Source organism: Aptenodytes patagonicus, unplaced genomic scaffold, assembly GCF_965638725.1.
Source record: "Aptenodytes patagonicus unplaced genomic scaffold, bAptPat1.pri.cur scaffold_443, whole genome shotgun sequence".
In the NCBI taxonomy this organism is placed as follows: Eukaryota; Metazoa; Chordata; class Aves; order Sphenisciformes; family Spheniscidae; genus Aptenodytes; species Aptenodytes patagonicus.
Window position 1 is genome coordinate 1 of NW_027472346.1, and position 15,785 is coordinate 15,785.

Here is a 15,785-nt window from a genome sequence, read left to right on the forward strand (position 1 = left end):
CACCCCAATAGCCCTGCCCTGGCTCGGTCACGTCCTGACCGACCCCCCCCCCTGTGTCCCACCCCCCCCCAGCGTCATCATCCCCGAGAAGCTGGACGGCTTCATCAACAAGTACGCGGAGTACACCCACGAGAAGTGGGCTTTCGACAAGGTGGGGACCCCCCCAGCCCCCCCCAGCACCTGCGGGACACCCCCCAGGACCTCCCTGGCCTCCCTGCCCCCCCCCCCCCCCCCCCGGACCCCCATGGTCCCCCCAGGACCCTCCCAGCCTCCCGTGCACCTGCATGATCCCCCCCAGGACCCCCCCCCCCCGCCTTTGCCCCTCCTGGTCCCCGCCTGAACCTGCATGACCCCACCGCACCCCTGGGACCCCCACCCCAAGGTCTTCCTGCTCCTCTGACCATCCTGGACCCCCCCGCCCTTGCATGTCAGCCCCCTCCGATGTCCCAGCGCCCCCCGTGACGTTCCCGTCCCCCGGCAGATCCAGAACAACTGGTCCTTCGGGGAGACGGTGGATGAAGAAGCCAAGACCCACCCCATGCTGCGACCCTACAAGACCTTCTCTGAGAAGGTACCGTGTGTGTCCCCCGCTGGGACCCCCCCCAGCCCCAGCTGGGCACCCCCAACCTTGCCCAGATCCCCCAACCCCGTCCATCCTCCTCAACCTCATCGAGATCCCCCAACCCCATCCATCCTCCTCAACCTCATCCAGATCCCCCAACCCCGTCCATCCTCCTCAACCTCATCAAGATCCCCCAACCCCGTCCATCCTCCTCAACCTCATCCAGATCCCCAACCCCGTCCATCCCCCTCAACCTCATCGAGATCCCCCAACCCCATCCATCCCCCTCAACCTCATCCAGATCCCCCAACCCCATCCATCCCCCTCAACCTCATCCAGATCCCCCAACCCCATCCATCCCCCTCAACCTCATCCAGATCCCCCAACCCCGTCCATCCTCCTCAACCTCATCAAGATCCCCCAACCCCGTCCATCCTCCTCAACCTCATCGAGATCGCCCAACCCCGTCCATCCCCCTCAACCTCATCGAGATCCCCCAACCCCATCCATCCCCCTCAACCTCATCCAGATCCCCCAACCCCGTCCATCCCTCTCAACCTCGTCCAGATCCCCCAACCCCGTCCATCCTCCTCAACCTCGAGATCCCCCAACCCCGTCCATCCTCCTCAACCTCGAGATCCCCCAACCCCGTCCATCCTCCTCAACCTCATCGAGATCCCCCAACCCCATCCATCCCTCTCAACCTCATTGAGATCCCCCAACCCCGTCCATCCTCCTCAACCTCATCGAGATCCCCCAACCCCGTCCATCCTCCTCAACCTCATCCAGATCCCCCAACCCCGTCCATCCTCCTCAACCTCATCAAGATCCCCCAACCCCGTCCATCCTCCTCAACCTCATCCAGATCCCCCCAACCCAATCTGCCCCCCGCCCCAGCCCAATCCCAATCCTCTAACCTCATCTGGACCACCCCAACCCCATCCAGACCCCTCAACTCTCTCTGGACCCCCCCAAAACCCCATTTGACTTCCTGGCTCTGTCCAGACGCCCCAGCCCCATCTAGACCCGCCGACCCTCCTCGGCCTCCCAGCTGAGGGGCCATGCTGGGGGGCACCCAAGGGCACCCCGCAAGCCCCACGTCTGCCCCCCCCAGGACAAGGAGATCTACCGGTGGCCCATCAAGGAGTCCCTGAAGGCCATGCTGGCCTGGGAGTGGATGGTGGAGAAGGCCCGTGAGGGCGAGGAGGACAAGGTGGAGAAGAAGAAGACCCGCAAGATCTCCCAGTCTGCCCAGGTGGGGCCCGGATGCCTGGGTCCCCCCCGAGAACCCCTGGGAGTCAATGAGGTCCATGGGGTGGTGAAGGAGCACCCCAATCACCTGGGGGTCCATAAGGTCCACAGGGTGGTGGAGGAGCACCCCAATCACCTGGGGGTCCACGGGGTGGTGGAGGAGCACCCCAATCACCTGGGGGTCCACGGGGTGGTGAGGGAGCACCCCAATCACCTGGGGGTCCATGAGGTCCATGGGGTGGTGAGGGAGCACCCCAATCACCTGGGAGTCCATGGGGTGGTGAGGGAGCACCCCAATCACCTGGGAGTCAATGAGGTCCATGGGGTGGTGAAGGAGCACCCCAATCACCTGGGGGTCCATGAGGTCCATGGGGTGGTGAGGGAGCACCCCAATCACCTGGGGGTCCATGGGGTCCACGGGGTGGTGAAGGAGCACCCCAATCACCTGGGGGCCCACGGGGTGGTGAAGGAGCACCCCAATCACCTGGGGGTCCATGGCGTTGCCCCCTCCCCATGGTCCCCCTTACGCTGTCCTGACCGCCCCCCCCCCCCAGGCCACCTACGACCCCAGCCACGGCTACAGCCCCCAGCCCGTCGACCTGTCGGGGGTGACGCTGTCCCGGGAGCTGCAGGTGAGTGTGTCCCCCCACCCCGTGCCGTGTGTCCCCCCCCCCCCGACCCCCCCGGCTCGGACCGTGTGTCGTGTGTCCCCCCCCCCACCTCGCCGTGTCCCCCAGGCCATGGCGGAGCAGCTGGCCGAGAACTACCACAACACCTGGGGACGCAAGAAGAAGCAGGAGCTGGAGGCCAAGGGTGAGCACCCCCACGTGTGTCCCCCCCGCCATGGGCGCCCCCATGTCCCATCCCCCCCCCCCCCCCCACGGGCACCCCTGCAACCCTGCTGCCCCCCAAGTGGATGCACGCCCGTGGGGTGCTGCCACCCCTCACCAAGGGATTGTCCTGCCCCCCCCCACCGCATCCCCCGTGGGTGCTGCCCCCCCCGCCACCCCTGGGTGCTGACGGGGGGGGTGGGGGGTGCCAGGGGGGGGCTCGCACCCCCTGCTCGTGCCCTACGACACGCTGACGGCCAAGGAGAAGGCGCGGGACCGCGAGAAGGCGCAGGAGCTCCTCAAGTTCCTGCAGCTCAACGGCTACGCCGTCACCCGGTGGGTGGGGGGCTGGGGGGGCTGGGGGACCCCCAGGCATCCTGGGGGGCGCAGGGGGTCTGGGGGAGTGCAGGGCGTCTGGGGACGAGGGATCTTGGGTGGTCTTGGTAGGGGTGGGTGCAGGGGAGAGGGGGGTTTGGGGGGGTTGGAGGGTGCTGGGAGGGGGATTTGGGGGGGGGGGGGGGCAGCAGGGTTGGGGTCCGCAGCCCCCGCCGGAGATGGGGGTCTGGGGTCGGGGGGGGGCAGACGGCGAGGTTTGGGGTGCAGGCATGTGGATGGGGTTTTGGGGTGGGGGATGTGGGGGGTCTGGGGGTGCGCTGCTGCCCCCCCCCCCCCCCCGGTTGGGGTGGGGCAGGGGGGGAAGGATGGGGAGTTGAGGGCGTGGGGCCCCCCCGGACCCCCCGCTGCAGGGGGCTGAAGGACATGGAGCTGGACACCTCCTCCATCGAGAAGCGCTTCGCCTACGGCTTCCTGCAGCAGCTGCTCAAGTGGATGGACATCTCCCAGGAGTTCATCGCCCACCTGGGTACGGCCCCGGGACCCCCTCCAAACCCCTTGGGACCCCCCCCCCATCCCTTGGGACCCCCCCAGATCCTCCTCGGACCTTTCTGGTGCTCCCTTGAATCCCTTGGACCCCTTGAGATCCCCTTGGACCTCTTGAAGGACCCCCTTGAACTCCTTGAGGGCCCCCCCCTTGGACCCCTTGAGCCCCCCCCCTCCTTGGACCCCCTTGAGACCCCCTTGGACCTCCTGAAGGACCCCCTTGAATCTCTTGAGACCTCCTTGAACCTCTTGAGCCCCCTTGGACCTCTTGAAGGACCCCCTTGAACCCCTTGAGTTCCCCTTGAACCCCTTGAGTCCCCCTTGGACCCCTTGAGTTCCCCTTGAATGCCTTGAGTCCCCCTTGGACCCCTTGAGACCCCCGTGAACCTCTTGAGACCCCCTTGGACCTCTTTAAGACCCCCTTGAACTCCTTGAGACCCCCCCCCAAGTGCCCCTGCAAGCCCTGGACCGCCCCCCCCAGCACTGCCCCAGACCCCTCGGGGTTCCCTGGGACCCCCCCGACTGCTTGTCCCCGTGCGCCCCCCCCAACTGCCTGCCCCCCCCCCCCCAGAGGCGGTGGTGAGCAGCGGGCGGGTGGAGAAATCCCCCCACGAGCAGGAGATCAAGTTCTTCGCCAAGGTCAGAGGGACCCCAAAGTGGGGGGGGGACGGGACAACACCCCCAAAATGGGGGGACCCAGGTGTGGGGAAGGGGACAGGGTGGCTTTAGCACAGGCACCCCATCAGCCCCACCCCACCCCAGGGAGACAGGCAATGGGCTGTTTGGGGGTCCCCATGGGCTGTTTGGGGTCCCCTATAAGGTGTTTGGGGGTCTCTATGGGTATTTGGGGTCCCCATGGTTTGTTTGGAGTCCCCTATAGGGTGTTTGGGGGTCTCTATGGGTATTTGGGGTCCCCATGGTTTGTTTGGAGTCCCCTATAGGGTGTTTGGGGGTCTCTATGGGTATTTGGGGTCCCCATGGTTTGTTTGGAGTCCCCTATAGGGTGTTTGGGGTCTCTGTGGGGTATTTGGGGTCCCCTGTAGGGTGTTCGGGCTCTCTGTGGGGTGCATATGATGTGCGGGTGCTCGGGGTCCCCTTAAAGGGTCCTGGGGGCCCCCTACGCGGTATTTGGGGGGTATGCAGGTGTTTGGGGTCCCTTACAGGGTGTTCGGGGGTGCCAGAGCGTTCCTTACGGGGGGGCGCCCCCCTCCCCTGACCCCCCCACCCCGGTCCCCCCCAGATCCTGCTGCCCCTCATCAACCAGTACTTCCACAACCACTGCCTCTACTTCCTCTCCACCCCGGCCAAGGTGCTGGGCAGCGGCGGGCACGCCTCCAACAAGGAGAAGGAGATGATCACCAGGTGGGGGGCACCCCCGGACCCCCAGACCCCCGGTCACGGGGCGCCCGGACCCCCAGACCCCTGGACATGGGGCGCCCAGACCCCCAGACCCCTGGACATGGGGCGCCCAGATCCCCAGACCCCTGGACACGGGGCGCCCGGACCTCCGGACCCCCGGTCACTGGGTGCCCAGACCCCCAGACCCCTGGACACGGGGCACATGGATCCCCGGACCCCTGGTCACGGGGCCCGCCGGATCTCCGGACCCCCGGTCACTGGGTGCCCAGACCCCCAGACCCCTGGACATGGGGCGCCCAGATCCCCAGACCCTCAGTCATGTGGCACCCAAACCCCCGGTCACGGGGCGCCTGGACCCCCAGACCCCTGGACATGGGGCACCCGGATCCCCAGACCCCCAGTCATGTGGCACCCAGACCCCCAGACCCCTGGACACGGGGCGCCAGGATCCCCAGACCCCTGGTCACGGGGCGCCCGGACCCCCCAGACTCCTGGACACAGGGCACATGGATCCCCAGACCCCTGGTCACGGGGCGCCTGGACCCCCAGACCCCCGGTCATGGCGCGCCCAGACCCCTGGACCTCCAGACCCCTGGACACAGGGTGCCCGGATCCCCAGACCCCCAGTCATGGGGCGCCCGGACCCCCAGACCCCTGGACATGGGGCGCCCAGACCCCCAGACCCCTGGACATGGGGCGCCAGGATCCCTGGATCCCTGGTCACGGGGTGCCCGGACCCCCGGATCTCCAGACCCCTGGTCACAGGGTGTCCGGACCCCCAGACACGGGACACATGGATCCCCGGACCCCCAGTCACGGGGCACCCGGACCCCTGGACCCCCAGACCCCCGGTCATGGGGTGCCTGGACCCCCCACCCGGACCCTCGGGCAATGGGGATGCCCCATGCCACCCCCTGCTCTCTCAGGGGGGTTCAGGGGGTCCCCCCGCACCCCGTCCCCTGGCCGAGGGGACTTGGGGTCTGTGCTGTCCCCTCACTTGGGGGTCTTGGGGATCCCCCTCTGAACCCCCGTCCCCCATCAGCCTCTTCTGCAAGCTGGCCGCGCTTGTCCGCCACCGCGTCTCGCTCTTCGGTAAGGGGACATGGCCGGGGACCCCCACGGCGGGGGGAGCGGGGGGGGGTGGTGCCCCGGTGGCACCTGACCCCCCCCGTCCCTGTCCCCGTCCCCAGGGACCGACGCGCCGGCCGTGGTGAACTGCCTGCACATCCTCGCCCGCTCCCTGGACGCCAGGTGGGACGGGGTCCCGGTGCCACCACAGCGCTGTCCTTGTCCCCACCGTCCTCACGGGGTCCCGGTGCCACCACGGCGCTGTCCTTGTCCCCACCGTCCTCACGGGGTCCCGGTGCCACCACGGCGCTGTCCTTGTCCCCACGGTCTCCACGGTGTCCCGGTGCCACCACCCCTGTCCCCGCAGTGTCCCAGTGCTCCCCTGATGCCATCCCTGTCCCCATGGTCCCCCCGTCTCTGCAGTGTCCCGGTGCCACCCTGATGCCATGTCCCCAAGGTGTCCGATGCTGCCCCGATGCCATCCCTGTCCCCGCAGTGCCCCAATGCCATCCCCGTCCCCAAGGTGTCCGATGCCACCCCAGCGCCGCCCTCATCCCCATGGTCCCCTGTCCCCGATGCTGCCAGGGTGGTGGCCGTGCCCTGTGTCCCCAACACTGCCCGCATGTGTCGCTGGGGCAGTGGCCGTGCCCCGTGTCCCCACTGCTGCCCACGTGTGTCCCCGGTGCGGTGGCCGTGCCCCGTGTCCCCGGGGTGGTGGCCGTGCCGGCGCTGAGTGCCCCCCGCCCAGGACGGTGATGAAGTCGGGCCCCGAGATCGTCAAGGCGGGGCTGCGGTCCTTCTTCGAGAGCGCCTCCGAGGACATCGAGAAGATGGTGGAGAACCTCAAGCTGGGGAAGGTGACGCAGAGCCGCACCCAGGTGAAGGGGGTGGCCCAGAACATCAACTACACCACGGTGGCCCTCCTGCCCGTCCTCACCTCCCTCTTCGAGCACGTGGCGCAGCATCACTTCGGGGACGACGTCATCCGTGAGCCGGCGGGGACAGGGGGACACACTGGGGACATGTTGGGGACAGGGGGCTCAGCAGGGATGCGGGACATGGGGACACACTGGGGACACGTTGGGGACATGTTGGGGACGGGGGCTCAGCAGGGATGCGGGATGTGGGGACACACTGGGGACATGTTGGGGACGGGGGGCTTGGGAGGGATGCGAGACATGGGGTCACACTGGGGACACGTTGGGGACATGTTGGGGACAGGGGGCTCAGCAGGGATGCGGGACGTGGGGACACACTGGGGACACGTTGGGGACATGTTGGGGACAGGGGGCTCAGCAGGGATGCGGGACATGGGGACACACTGGGGACATGTTGGGGACAGGAGGCTCAACAGGGACAGGGGACATGGGGACACATTGGGGACATGTTGGGGATGGGGGGCTCGGGGGGGATGCGGGACATGGGGTCACACTGGGGACACGTTGGGGACATGTTGGGGACAGGGGGCTCAGCAGGGATGCGGGACGTGGGGACACACTGGGGACATGTTGGGGACAGGAGGCTCAACAGGGACAGGGGACATGGGGACACATTGGGGACATGTTGGGGATGGGGCTCGGGAGGGATGCGGGACATGGGGTCACACTGGGGACACGTTGGGGACATGTTGGGGACAGGGGGCTCAGCAGGGATGCGGGACATGGGGACACACTGGGGACATGTTGGGGACAGGAGGCTCAACAGGGACAGGGGACATGGGGACACATTGGGGACATGTTGGGGATGGGGCTCGGGAGGGATGCGGGACATGGGGTCACACTGGGGACACGTTGGGGACATGTTGGGGACAGGGGGCTCAGCAGGGATGCGGGACATGGGGACACACTGGGGACATGTTGGGGACAGGAGGCTCAACAGGGACAGGGGACATGGGGACACATTGGGGACATGTTGGGGATGGGGCTCGGGAGGGATGTGGGACATGGGGACACACTGGGGACACATTGGGGACAGGGGACATAGGGAGACATTGGGGATGGGGGCTCAGCAGGGACAGAGGACATGGGGACACACTGGGGACATGTTGGGGACGGGGGGCTCGGGAGGGATACGGGACACAAAGAGACATTGGGGACACGTTGGGGACACGTTTGGGACAGGGGACATAGGGAGACATTGGGATGGGGGCTCAGCAGGGACAGGGGATACGGGGACAGGGGGACATTTTGGGGACAGGACGTTGATGGGAAGGTGGCAGGGATGGGGGACGCTTGGGAGATGGGAGACTCTGGGGACCAGGGGACGCTTTGGGGACAAGGGGCGTGGTGGGGCCGGGGCCGGCTGGGGGTGCTGGGGCAGTTTGGGGGTGCAGGGACCCCCCCCCTCGGGTGTCGGGGACACCGCAGCCCTGACCGTCCCCCGTCCCCGCAGTCGATGACGTCCAGGTCTCCTGCTACCGCATCCTGTGCAGCATCTACTCGCTGGGCACCACCAGGAACCCCTACGTGGAGAGGTGGGGGGCCGGGGGGGGGCCGCGTCCCCCCAAACCCCTCTGCCTGCAGAGCTGGGGGTGCTTGCGGGGCGCCCGTGGCCGTGGGGTGCCCGTGTCCCCTGGGGTGCCCGTGGCTTGGGGATGCCTGTGCCCACGGGGGACCCACAGCTCTGGGGTGGCCCCGGGGTACCTGTTCCTGTGGGGTGCCCGAGGATTTGGGGTGCCCATGGGGTGGCCCTGGGGTACCTATGCCCATGGGGTGGCCCGTGGGGTGCCTGTAGATCTGGGGTGCCAGTAGATCTGGGGTGCCCATGAGGTGGCCCCAGGGTACCTATGCCTATGGGGTGCCCGTGGATCTGGGGTGCCCATGGGGTGGCCTGTGGGGTGCCTGTAGATCTGGGGTGCCCATGGGGTGGCCTGTGGGGTGCCCGTGGATCTGGCACCCCACTCCCTGCAGACCATGGGACGCCTGTGGGGTGCCCATGCCCGTGGGGTGCCCGTGGATCTGGGGTGCCCATGGGGTGCCTGTAGACCTGGGGTGCCCATAGATCTGGGGTGCCCATGGCGTGGCCCCGGGGTACCTGTTCCCATAGGGTGCCCGTGGATCTGGGGTGCCCATGGGGTGGCCTGTGGGGTGCCTGTAGATCTGGGGTGCCCATGGGGTGGCCCGTGGGGTGCCCGTGGATCTGGCACCCCACTCCCTGCAGACCATGGGACGCCTGTGGGGTGCCCGCGCCCGCGGGGTGCCCGCGCCCGTGGGGTGGCCCGCGGGGTGCCGCGGGGTGGGGGTGAGCCCGCGCCCCTCTGTCCGCAGGCAGCGCCCGGCGCTGGGGGAGTGCCTGGCCCGCCTGGCCGCCGCCATGCCCGTGGCCTTCCTGGAGCCGCAGCTCAACGAGTTCAACCCCTGCTCCGTCTACAGCACCAAGTCCCCCCGCGAGCGGGCCAGTGAGTGGGGCAGCGCCCGGCGTCCCCCCGCGTCCCCCCCCCCCGCCTGTCGTCGTCGTGTCCCCCCCCCCCCCCCCATCCCATCACACAACCCTCCAGGACGAGCCCCGTTTGCCCCCGGCCCCGTTTCGGGGCACCCCCCTCCCCCCCATTCCCGGTGCCTCTCACGTGTCCCCAGTTTTGGGGCACCCCCAGTGCCCCCCCCCCCCCAAATTGCTCCAGCTTTAGGGTGCCCCATGGTCCCTCTTACCTCCACCTTTGGGGTACCCTGATGCCCCCCAATGGCCCTGGGTTTGGGGCACCCCCACATCTCCAACGTCCCTCTCACGTGTCCCCATTTTGGGGTCCCCCCACGTCTCCGACTTCCTTCTCACTTGTCCCTATTTTGGGGTCCCCCCACGTCTCCGACGTCCCTCTCACTTGTCCCCATTTTGGGGTCCCCCCACGTCTCCGACGTCCCTCTCACGTGTCCCCATTTTGGGGTCCCCCCACGTCTCCGACGTCCCTCTCACGTGTCCCCATTTTGGGGTCCCCCCACGTCTCTGACGTCCCTCTCACGTGTCCCCACCAGCTCCGGGGCACCGACACCCCCAAATCTCCCCACCTTCAGGGTACCCTGATGCACCCCAACACTGGGACACCCCCTTGTCCCCAAGACCCCTCACTCGCCCCCCCCCACCTTTGGGGCACCGCCACATCCCCACTGCCCGTCGTCCCCTCCCCCCCTAGTTCTACCTGCTTTGGGGTCCCCCCATCCCCTCGCCGTGGGGTGCCCCCCCTTGCCGTGGGGTGCCCCCCCTCGCCGTGGGGTGCCCCCCTGCCCGGTGCCATCCCCCTGTCCCCGCAGTCCTGGGGCTCCCCAGCCGGGTGGAGGAAATGTGCCCCGACATCCCCGACCTGGAGCGGCTGATGCGGGACATCGGGGGGCTGGCGGAGTCGGGGGCCCGCTACACCGAGATGCCCCACGTCATCGAGGTCACCCTCCCCATGCTCTGCAACTACCTGCCCCGATGGTGGGAGCGCGGCCCCGACACCCTGCCCCAGGGACCCTGGGCCACCGCCGTCACCGGCCAGCACCTCAACGCCCTCCTGGGCAACATCCTCCGCATCGTGGTCAACAACCTGGGCATCGACGAGGCCTCCTGGATGAAGCGCCTGGCAGGTGGGCGAGGATGGGGCTGGTGGCCCTGGGCAGGTCCCAGGGGTGATGTCGGTGGCCCCTGGGTAGGTCCCAAGGAGATGCCGGTGGCCCTGGCTGGGTCTTGGGACGGTGCTGGTGGCCCTGGGCAGGTCCCAAAGATGGTAGTGGTGGCCCTGGGTGATCCCACAGATGATGCTGGTGGCCCTGGGTGGTCCCGGAGAGGTGCTGGTGGCTCTTGGTGGGTCCCAGGATAGTGCTGGTGGCCATGGGTGGTCTCAGGGATGGTGCTGGTGGCCATGGGTGGTCCCAGGGAGGTGCTGGTGGCCCAAGGTGCGTCCCGGGATGGTGCTGGTGTCCATGGGTGGGTCCTGGGATGGTAGTGGTGGCCCTGGGTGATCCCACAGATGATGCTGGTGGCCCTGGGTGGTCCCGGAGAGGTGCTGGTGGCTCTTGGTGGGTCCCAGGATGGTGCTGGTGGCCATGGGTGGTCCCAGGGAGGTGCTGGTGGCCCTGGGAAGGTATCAGGGATGGCGCTGGTGGCCACGGGTGGGTCCCGGGATGGTGCTGGTGGCCATGGGTGGTCCCGAGGAGGTGCAGGTGTCCCCCGGTGCATCCCCCCGGCTGCAGCCCCCCCGTCCCCGCAGTGTTCGCCCAGCCCATCGTCAGCAAGGCGAAGCCGGAGCTGCTGCGCTCCCACTTCATCCCCACCATGGAGAAGCTGAAGAAGCGGGCGGGCAAGGTGGTGGCCGAGGAGGAGCAGCTCCGCATGGAGGCCAAGACGGAGGGGGAGGACGCCGAGCTGCTCATCCGCGACGAGTTCTCCGTCCTCTGCCGCGACCTCTATGCGCTCTACCCCCTGCTCATCCGCTACGTGGACAACAGCCGGTGAGGGGGGACGGGGGACGTGGCCGTGGGGACACGAGGATGCCGAGGAGCATCCCTTGGGAACCATGGTCCACCCATGGCGGAGCCAAGGAGAAGGCGTGGGGCAAAACTGGGGGGCGTGGACATCCCCTGATGGTGGCCACGGGGACCCACTGATGGTGGCCATGGACATCCCCTGATGGTGGCCACGGGGACCCATTGATGATGGCCATGGGGACCCACTGATGGTGGCCATGGACATCCCCTGATGGTGACCCTGGGGACCCACTGATGGTGGCCATGGGGACCCACTGATGGTGGCCATGGACATCCCCTGATGGTGGCCACGGCGACCCACTGATGGTGGCCATGGGGACCCACTGATGGTGGCCACGGGCATCCCCTGATGGTGGCCATGGGGACCCACTGATGGTGGCCATGGACATCCCCTGATGGTGGCCACGGCGACCCACTGATGGTGGCCACGGGACCGGCAGGGCCAAGTGGCTGACGGAGCCCAACGAGGACGCGGAGGAGCTGTTCCGCATGGTCGGGGAGGTCTTCATCTACTGGTCCAAGTCCCACGTGAGCAGGGGGCACTGGGGACACGGGGGGGGGACACGGGGGACAGTGGTGCATGGAGGGGCTGGGGGTTGGGGGGTACAGGGGACCCGGTGGCGGGTCCCAGGCCGGGGGTCGCTCAGCCCTGAGTGTGTGTCGTCCCCCCCCCCCGGCAGAACTTCAAGCGTGAGGAGCAGAACTTCGTGGTGCAGAATGAGATCAACAACATGTCCTTCCTCACCGCCGACAGCAAGAGCAAGATGGCCAAGGTGTGGGGGGGGGGAACGCATCCCCCCGGCTGCGCCCCGACCTCCTGCCTGCCACCCCCAGACCCCCTCATCCTGCACCCCCCGCCCGCCTGGCACCCCAGTCCCATGGATGGGGGGTGTCCATCCCTCCCCAAGTCTGCCTGGTACCCCCAATCCCCAGCTTGTGCATCCCTCCCAACCTCCCTGGTACCCCCGGCACCCCTGGTACCCCTAAAACACCCCAAAACCCACCTGGTACCCCCAAACCCACCCAAGCCCGGGCGTCTCCATCCCTCCCAACTGACCCGGTACCCTCAAACCACCCCCAAACCCACCTGGGACCCCCAACTCCCCCCCAAAGCCCCCCCCCAAACCCTGGCATCTCCATCCCTCCCAACCCACCTGGTACCCCCAACCTCCCCCAGTCTATCTGGTACCCTCAGCCCCCCCAATCCCCCCCAAACTCAGGCATCTCCATCCCTCCTGCTCCACCTGCTGCCCCCCAACCCCCCCTGCTGCCCCCCAACCCCCCTTCTCCCAGGGGTCCCCGTCCCTCCCCATCCACCCGGGCCCCCAAGCCCCCCCGCGTCCGCCCCCAGGGACACGGGGACGGGGACCTAACGCTGTCTCTTCTCTCCTGCCCTTGGCTGCGGGTGCTGGCACCTAGTCCGGAGACGGCCAGGTTAGCGGGGCCACGCTGCGCGGGGAGGGGGCCCCAGGGACCCCCGGCCCCCACCCTGGGGTCCTGCTCCTCGGGGCCACCACGGTTGGGACCCCCCTGGACCCCTCCAGGGTCCTGCTCTGCGGGGCCACCACGGCTGGGACCCCCCTGGACCCCTCCAGGGTCCTGCTCTGCGGGGCCACCACGGCTGGGACCCCCCTGGACCCCTCCAGGGTCCTGCTCTGCGGGGCCACCACGGCTGGGACCCCCCTGGACCCCTCCAGGGTCCTGCTCTGCGGGGCCACCACGGCTGGGACCCCCCTGGACCCCTCCAGGGTCCTGCTCTGTGGGGCCACCACGGCTGGGACCCCCCTGGACCCCTCCAGGGTCCTGCTCTGTGGGGCCACCACAGCTGGGACCCCCCCCAAGGGCATCCTGGGGTCCTGCCCCCCAGGCCCACATCTGGGACCTCTGGAGCTGTGTGGCACTGGGGTCCTGGCCCTGATGTCCCCAGTCCCTGATGTCCCCAGTCCCTGTGGTACAAGGGGCCCTGGCCCTGAGGTGGCACCGTGGCACAGGGGTCCTGGTGCTGATGTCCCCCGTCCCTGTGGCACGGGGGGGGTCCCAACACTGATGTCTCCGTCCTTATGGGGGACACTGATGTCCCCATCCCTGTGGCACGGGGGTCCCAACACTGATGTCCCCGTCCCTGCGGCACGGGGGTCCCAACACTGATGACCCCATCCTTATGGGGGACACTGATGTCCCCATCCCTGTGGCACGGGGGTCCCAACACTGATGTCCCCGTCCCTGCGGCACGGGGGTCCTGGTGCTGATGTCCCTCATCCTTACGGCGTGGGGGGGGGGTGTGTGGTCCTGCCGCTGATGTCCCCGTCCCTGTGACAGCAGGGTCCTGTCCCCGACACCCCCATACCCCTGGCCTGGGGGGGTGGCCCTGACGCCCCCGTCCCTGTCCCCGCAGGGGTGTGGCTCGGAGCAGGAGCGGACGAAGAAGAAGCGCCGAGGGGACCGGTACTCCATCCACACCTCCCTCATCGTCGCCACCCTGAAGAAGATGCTGCCCATCGGCCTCAACATGTGCTCACCCACCGACCAGGAACTCATCAACATGGCCAAGGGCCGCTACGCCCTGGTGGGTGGGGGGGGGGGGCGGTGGGGTTGGGGACAGCCCCTGGGACTGGGGACAGCCCCCGGGGTGGGGACAGCCCCTGACGTGGCCCTGTCCTGCGTGTGTCCCCCCCCCTGCAGAAGGACACGGACGAGGAGGTGCGGGAGTACCTCAACAACAACCTGCACCTGCAGGGCAAGGTGAGGTGGCCTGTCCCCACCGTGTCCCCCCCACATCCCCGTGGTCCCCATGTCCTCATGGTGCCTGTTATCCCCACGGTCCCCATGTGCCCCACCGTGTCTCCGTGGCCCCTGTGGTCCCCATGTCCCCATGGTCATCATGGTGCCTGTAGCCCTATGGTCCTCATGGTCCCCACTGTGTCCTCATGGTCCCCGTGGTGCCTGTGTCCCCATGGTCCCCATGTGCCCTGCTGTGTCCCTGTGGTCTCCATGTGCCCCAGCATGTCCCTATGGTCATCATGGTGCCTGTAGCCCCATGGTCCCCATGTCCCCCCATGGCCATCATGGTGCCTGTAGCCCCGTGGTCCCCACGTGCCCCACCATGTCCCCGTGGTCATCATGGTGCCCGTAGCCCCGTGGTCCCCATGTCCCCCCATGGCCATCACGGTGCTTGTGGCCCCGTGGTCCCCACGCGCCCCACCACGTCCCCGTGGCCATCACGGTGCCTGTAGCCCCGTGGTCCCCATGTCCCCCCATGGCCATCACGGTGCTTGTGGCCCCGTGGTCCCCACGCGCCCCACCACGTCCCCGTGGCCATCACGGTGCCTGTAGCCCCGTGGTCCCCACATGCCCCACCACGTCCCCATGGTCATCATGGTGCCTGTGGCCCCGTGGTCCCCACGTGCCCCACCACATCCCCGTGGCCATCACGGTGCCTGTGGCCCTGTGGTCCCCACGTGCCCCACCACGTCCCCGTGGCCGTCACGGTGCCTGTGGCCCCATGGTCCCCATGTGCCCCACCACGTCCCCATGGTCATCACGGTGCCTGTAGCCCCATGGTCCCCATTTCCCCACCATGGCCCCTGTGGTCCCCACGTCCCCGTGGCCATCACGGTGCCCGTAGCCCCATGGTCCCCACGTGCCCCACCACGTCCCCATGGTCATCATGGTGCCTGTGGCCCCGTGGTCCCCACGTGCCCCACCACATCCCCGTGGTCATCATGGTGCCTGTGGCCCCGTGGTCCCCATTTCCCCGCCATGGCCCCTGTGGTCCCCACGTCCCCGTGGCCATCACGGTGCCTGTAGCCCCGTGGTCCCCACATGCCCCACCACGTCCCCATGGTCATCACGGTGCCTGTGGCCCCGTGGTCCCCACGTGCCCCACCACGTCCCTGTAGTCATCACGGTGCCTGTGGCCCCGTGGTCCCCACGTGCCCCACCACGTCCCCGTGGCCATCACGGTGCCTGTGGCCCCGTGGTCCCCACGTGCCCCACCACGTCCCCGTGGTCACCGTGTCCCCTGTGTCCCCAGTGCGAGAACAACTCCTCCATGCGGTGGCAGATGGCCCTGTACCGCGAGATGGCCGGCAAGGCCGAGGACTCCGACAGCCCCGAGAAGATCGTCCGGAGGGTGCAGGAGGTGTCGGCCGTGCTCTACCACCTGGAGCAGGTCGGGGGGCCCGGGGGGGCCCTGGGGTGCAGGGGATATTGGCCATGCCCCACGGCCTCAAGCAGGTCGGGGTCCTGGGGGTCTCGGGGGGCTCTGGGGGGGTGCCAAGGTACTTCAGGGATCATTGGGGGGCTCCCTGGGGTTCTCAAGAGTCTTGGGGGGGGGGCATGGTGTGCTCCAGGGGGGCCATGGGGAGGTTCCTGGGA

At 68.4% G+C, this 15,785-nt stretch overlaps 1 protein-coding gene across 1 annotated transcript in view; it reads left to right on the forward strand.

Moving 5' to 3' along the window:
• Positions 1-72: 72 nt before the first annotated feature.
• Positions 73-15,785, forward strand: part of LOC143173902 (ryanodine receptor 1-like) — a gene marked incomplete at both ends in the record, with an annotated part of 35,243 nt that continues 19,530 nt past the window's right edge. Inside the window, 22 exon segments of the mRNA XM_076364027.1 lie at positions 73-151; positions 482-571; positions 1,677-1,817; positions 2,368-2,445; positions 2,551-2,626; positions 2,856-2,979; positions 3,390-3,505; positions 4,094-4,161; positions 4,763-4,884; positions 5,924-5,973; positions 6,072-6,132; positions 6,698-6,936; positions 8,341-8,422; positions 9,216-9,346; positions 10,194-10,508; positions 11,132-11,372; positions 11,849-11,936; positions 12,089-12,181; positions 12,828-12,842; positions 13,804-13,974; positions 14,091-14,150; positions 15,442-15,579. Of these exon segments, the coding sequence (XP_076220142.1) occupies positions 73-151; positions 482-571; positions 1,677-1,817; positions 2,368-2,445; positions 2,551-2,626; positions 2,856-2,979; positions 3,390-3,505; positions 4,094-4,161; positions 4,763-4,884; positions 5,924-5,973; positions 6,072-6,132; positions 6,698-6,936; positions 8,341-8,422; positions 9,216-9,346; positions 10,194-10,508; positions 11,132-11,372; positions 11,849-11,936; positions 12,089-12,181; positions 12,828-12,842; positions 13,804-13,974; positions 14,091-14,150; positions 15,442-15,579 (2,578 nt within the window).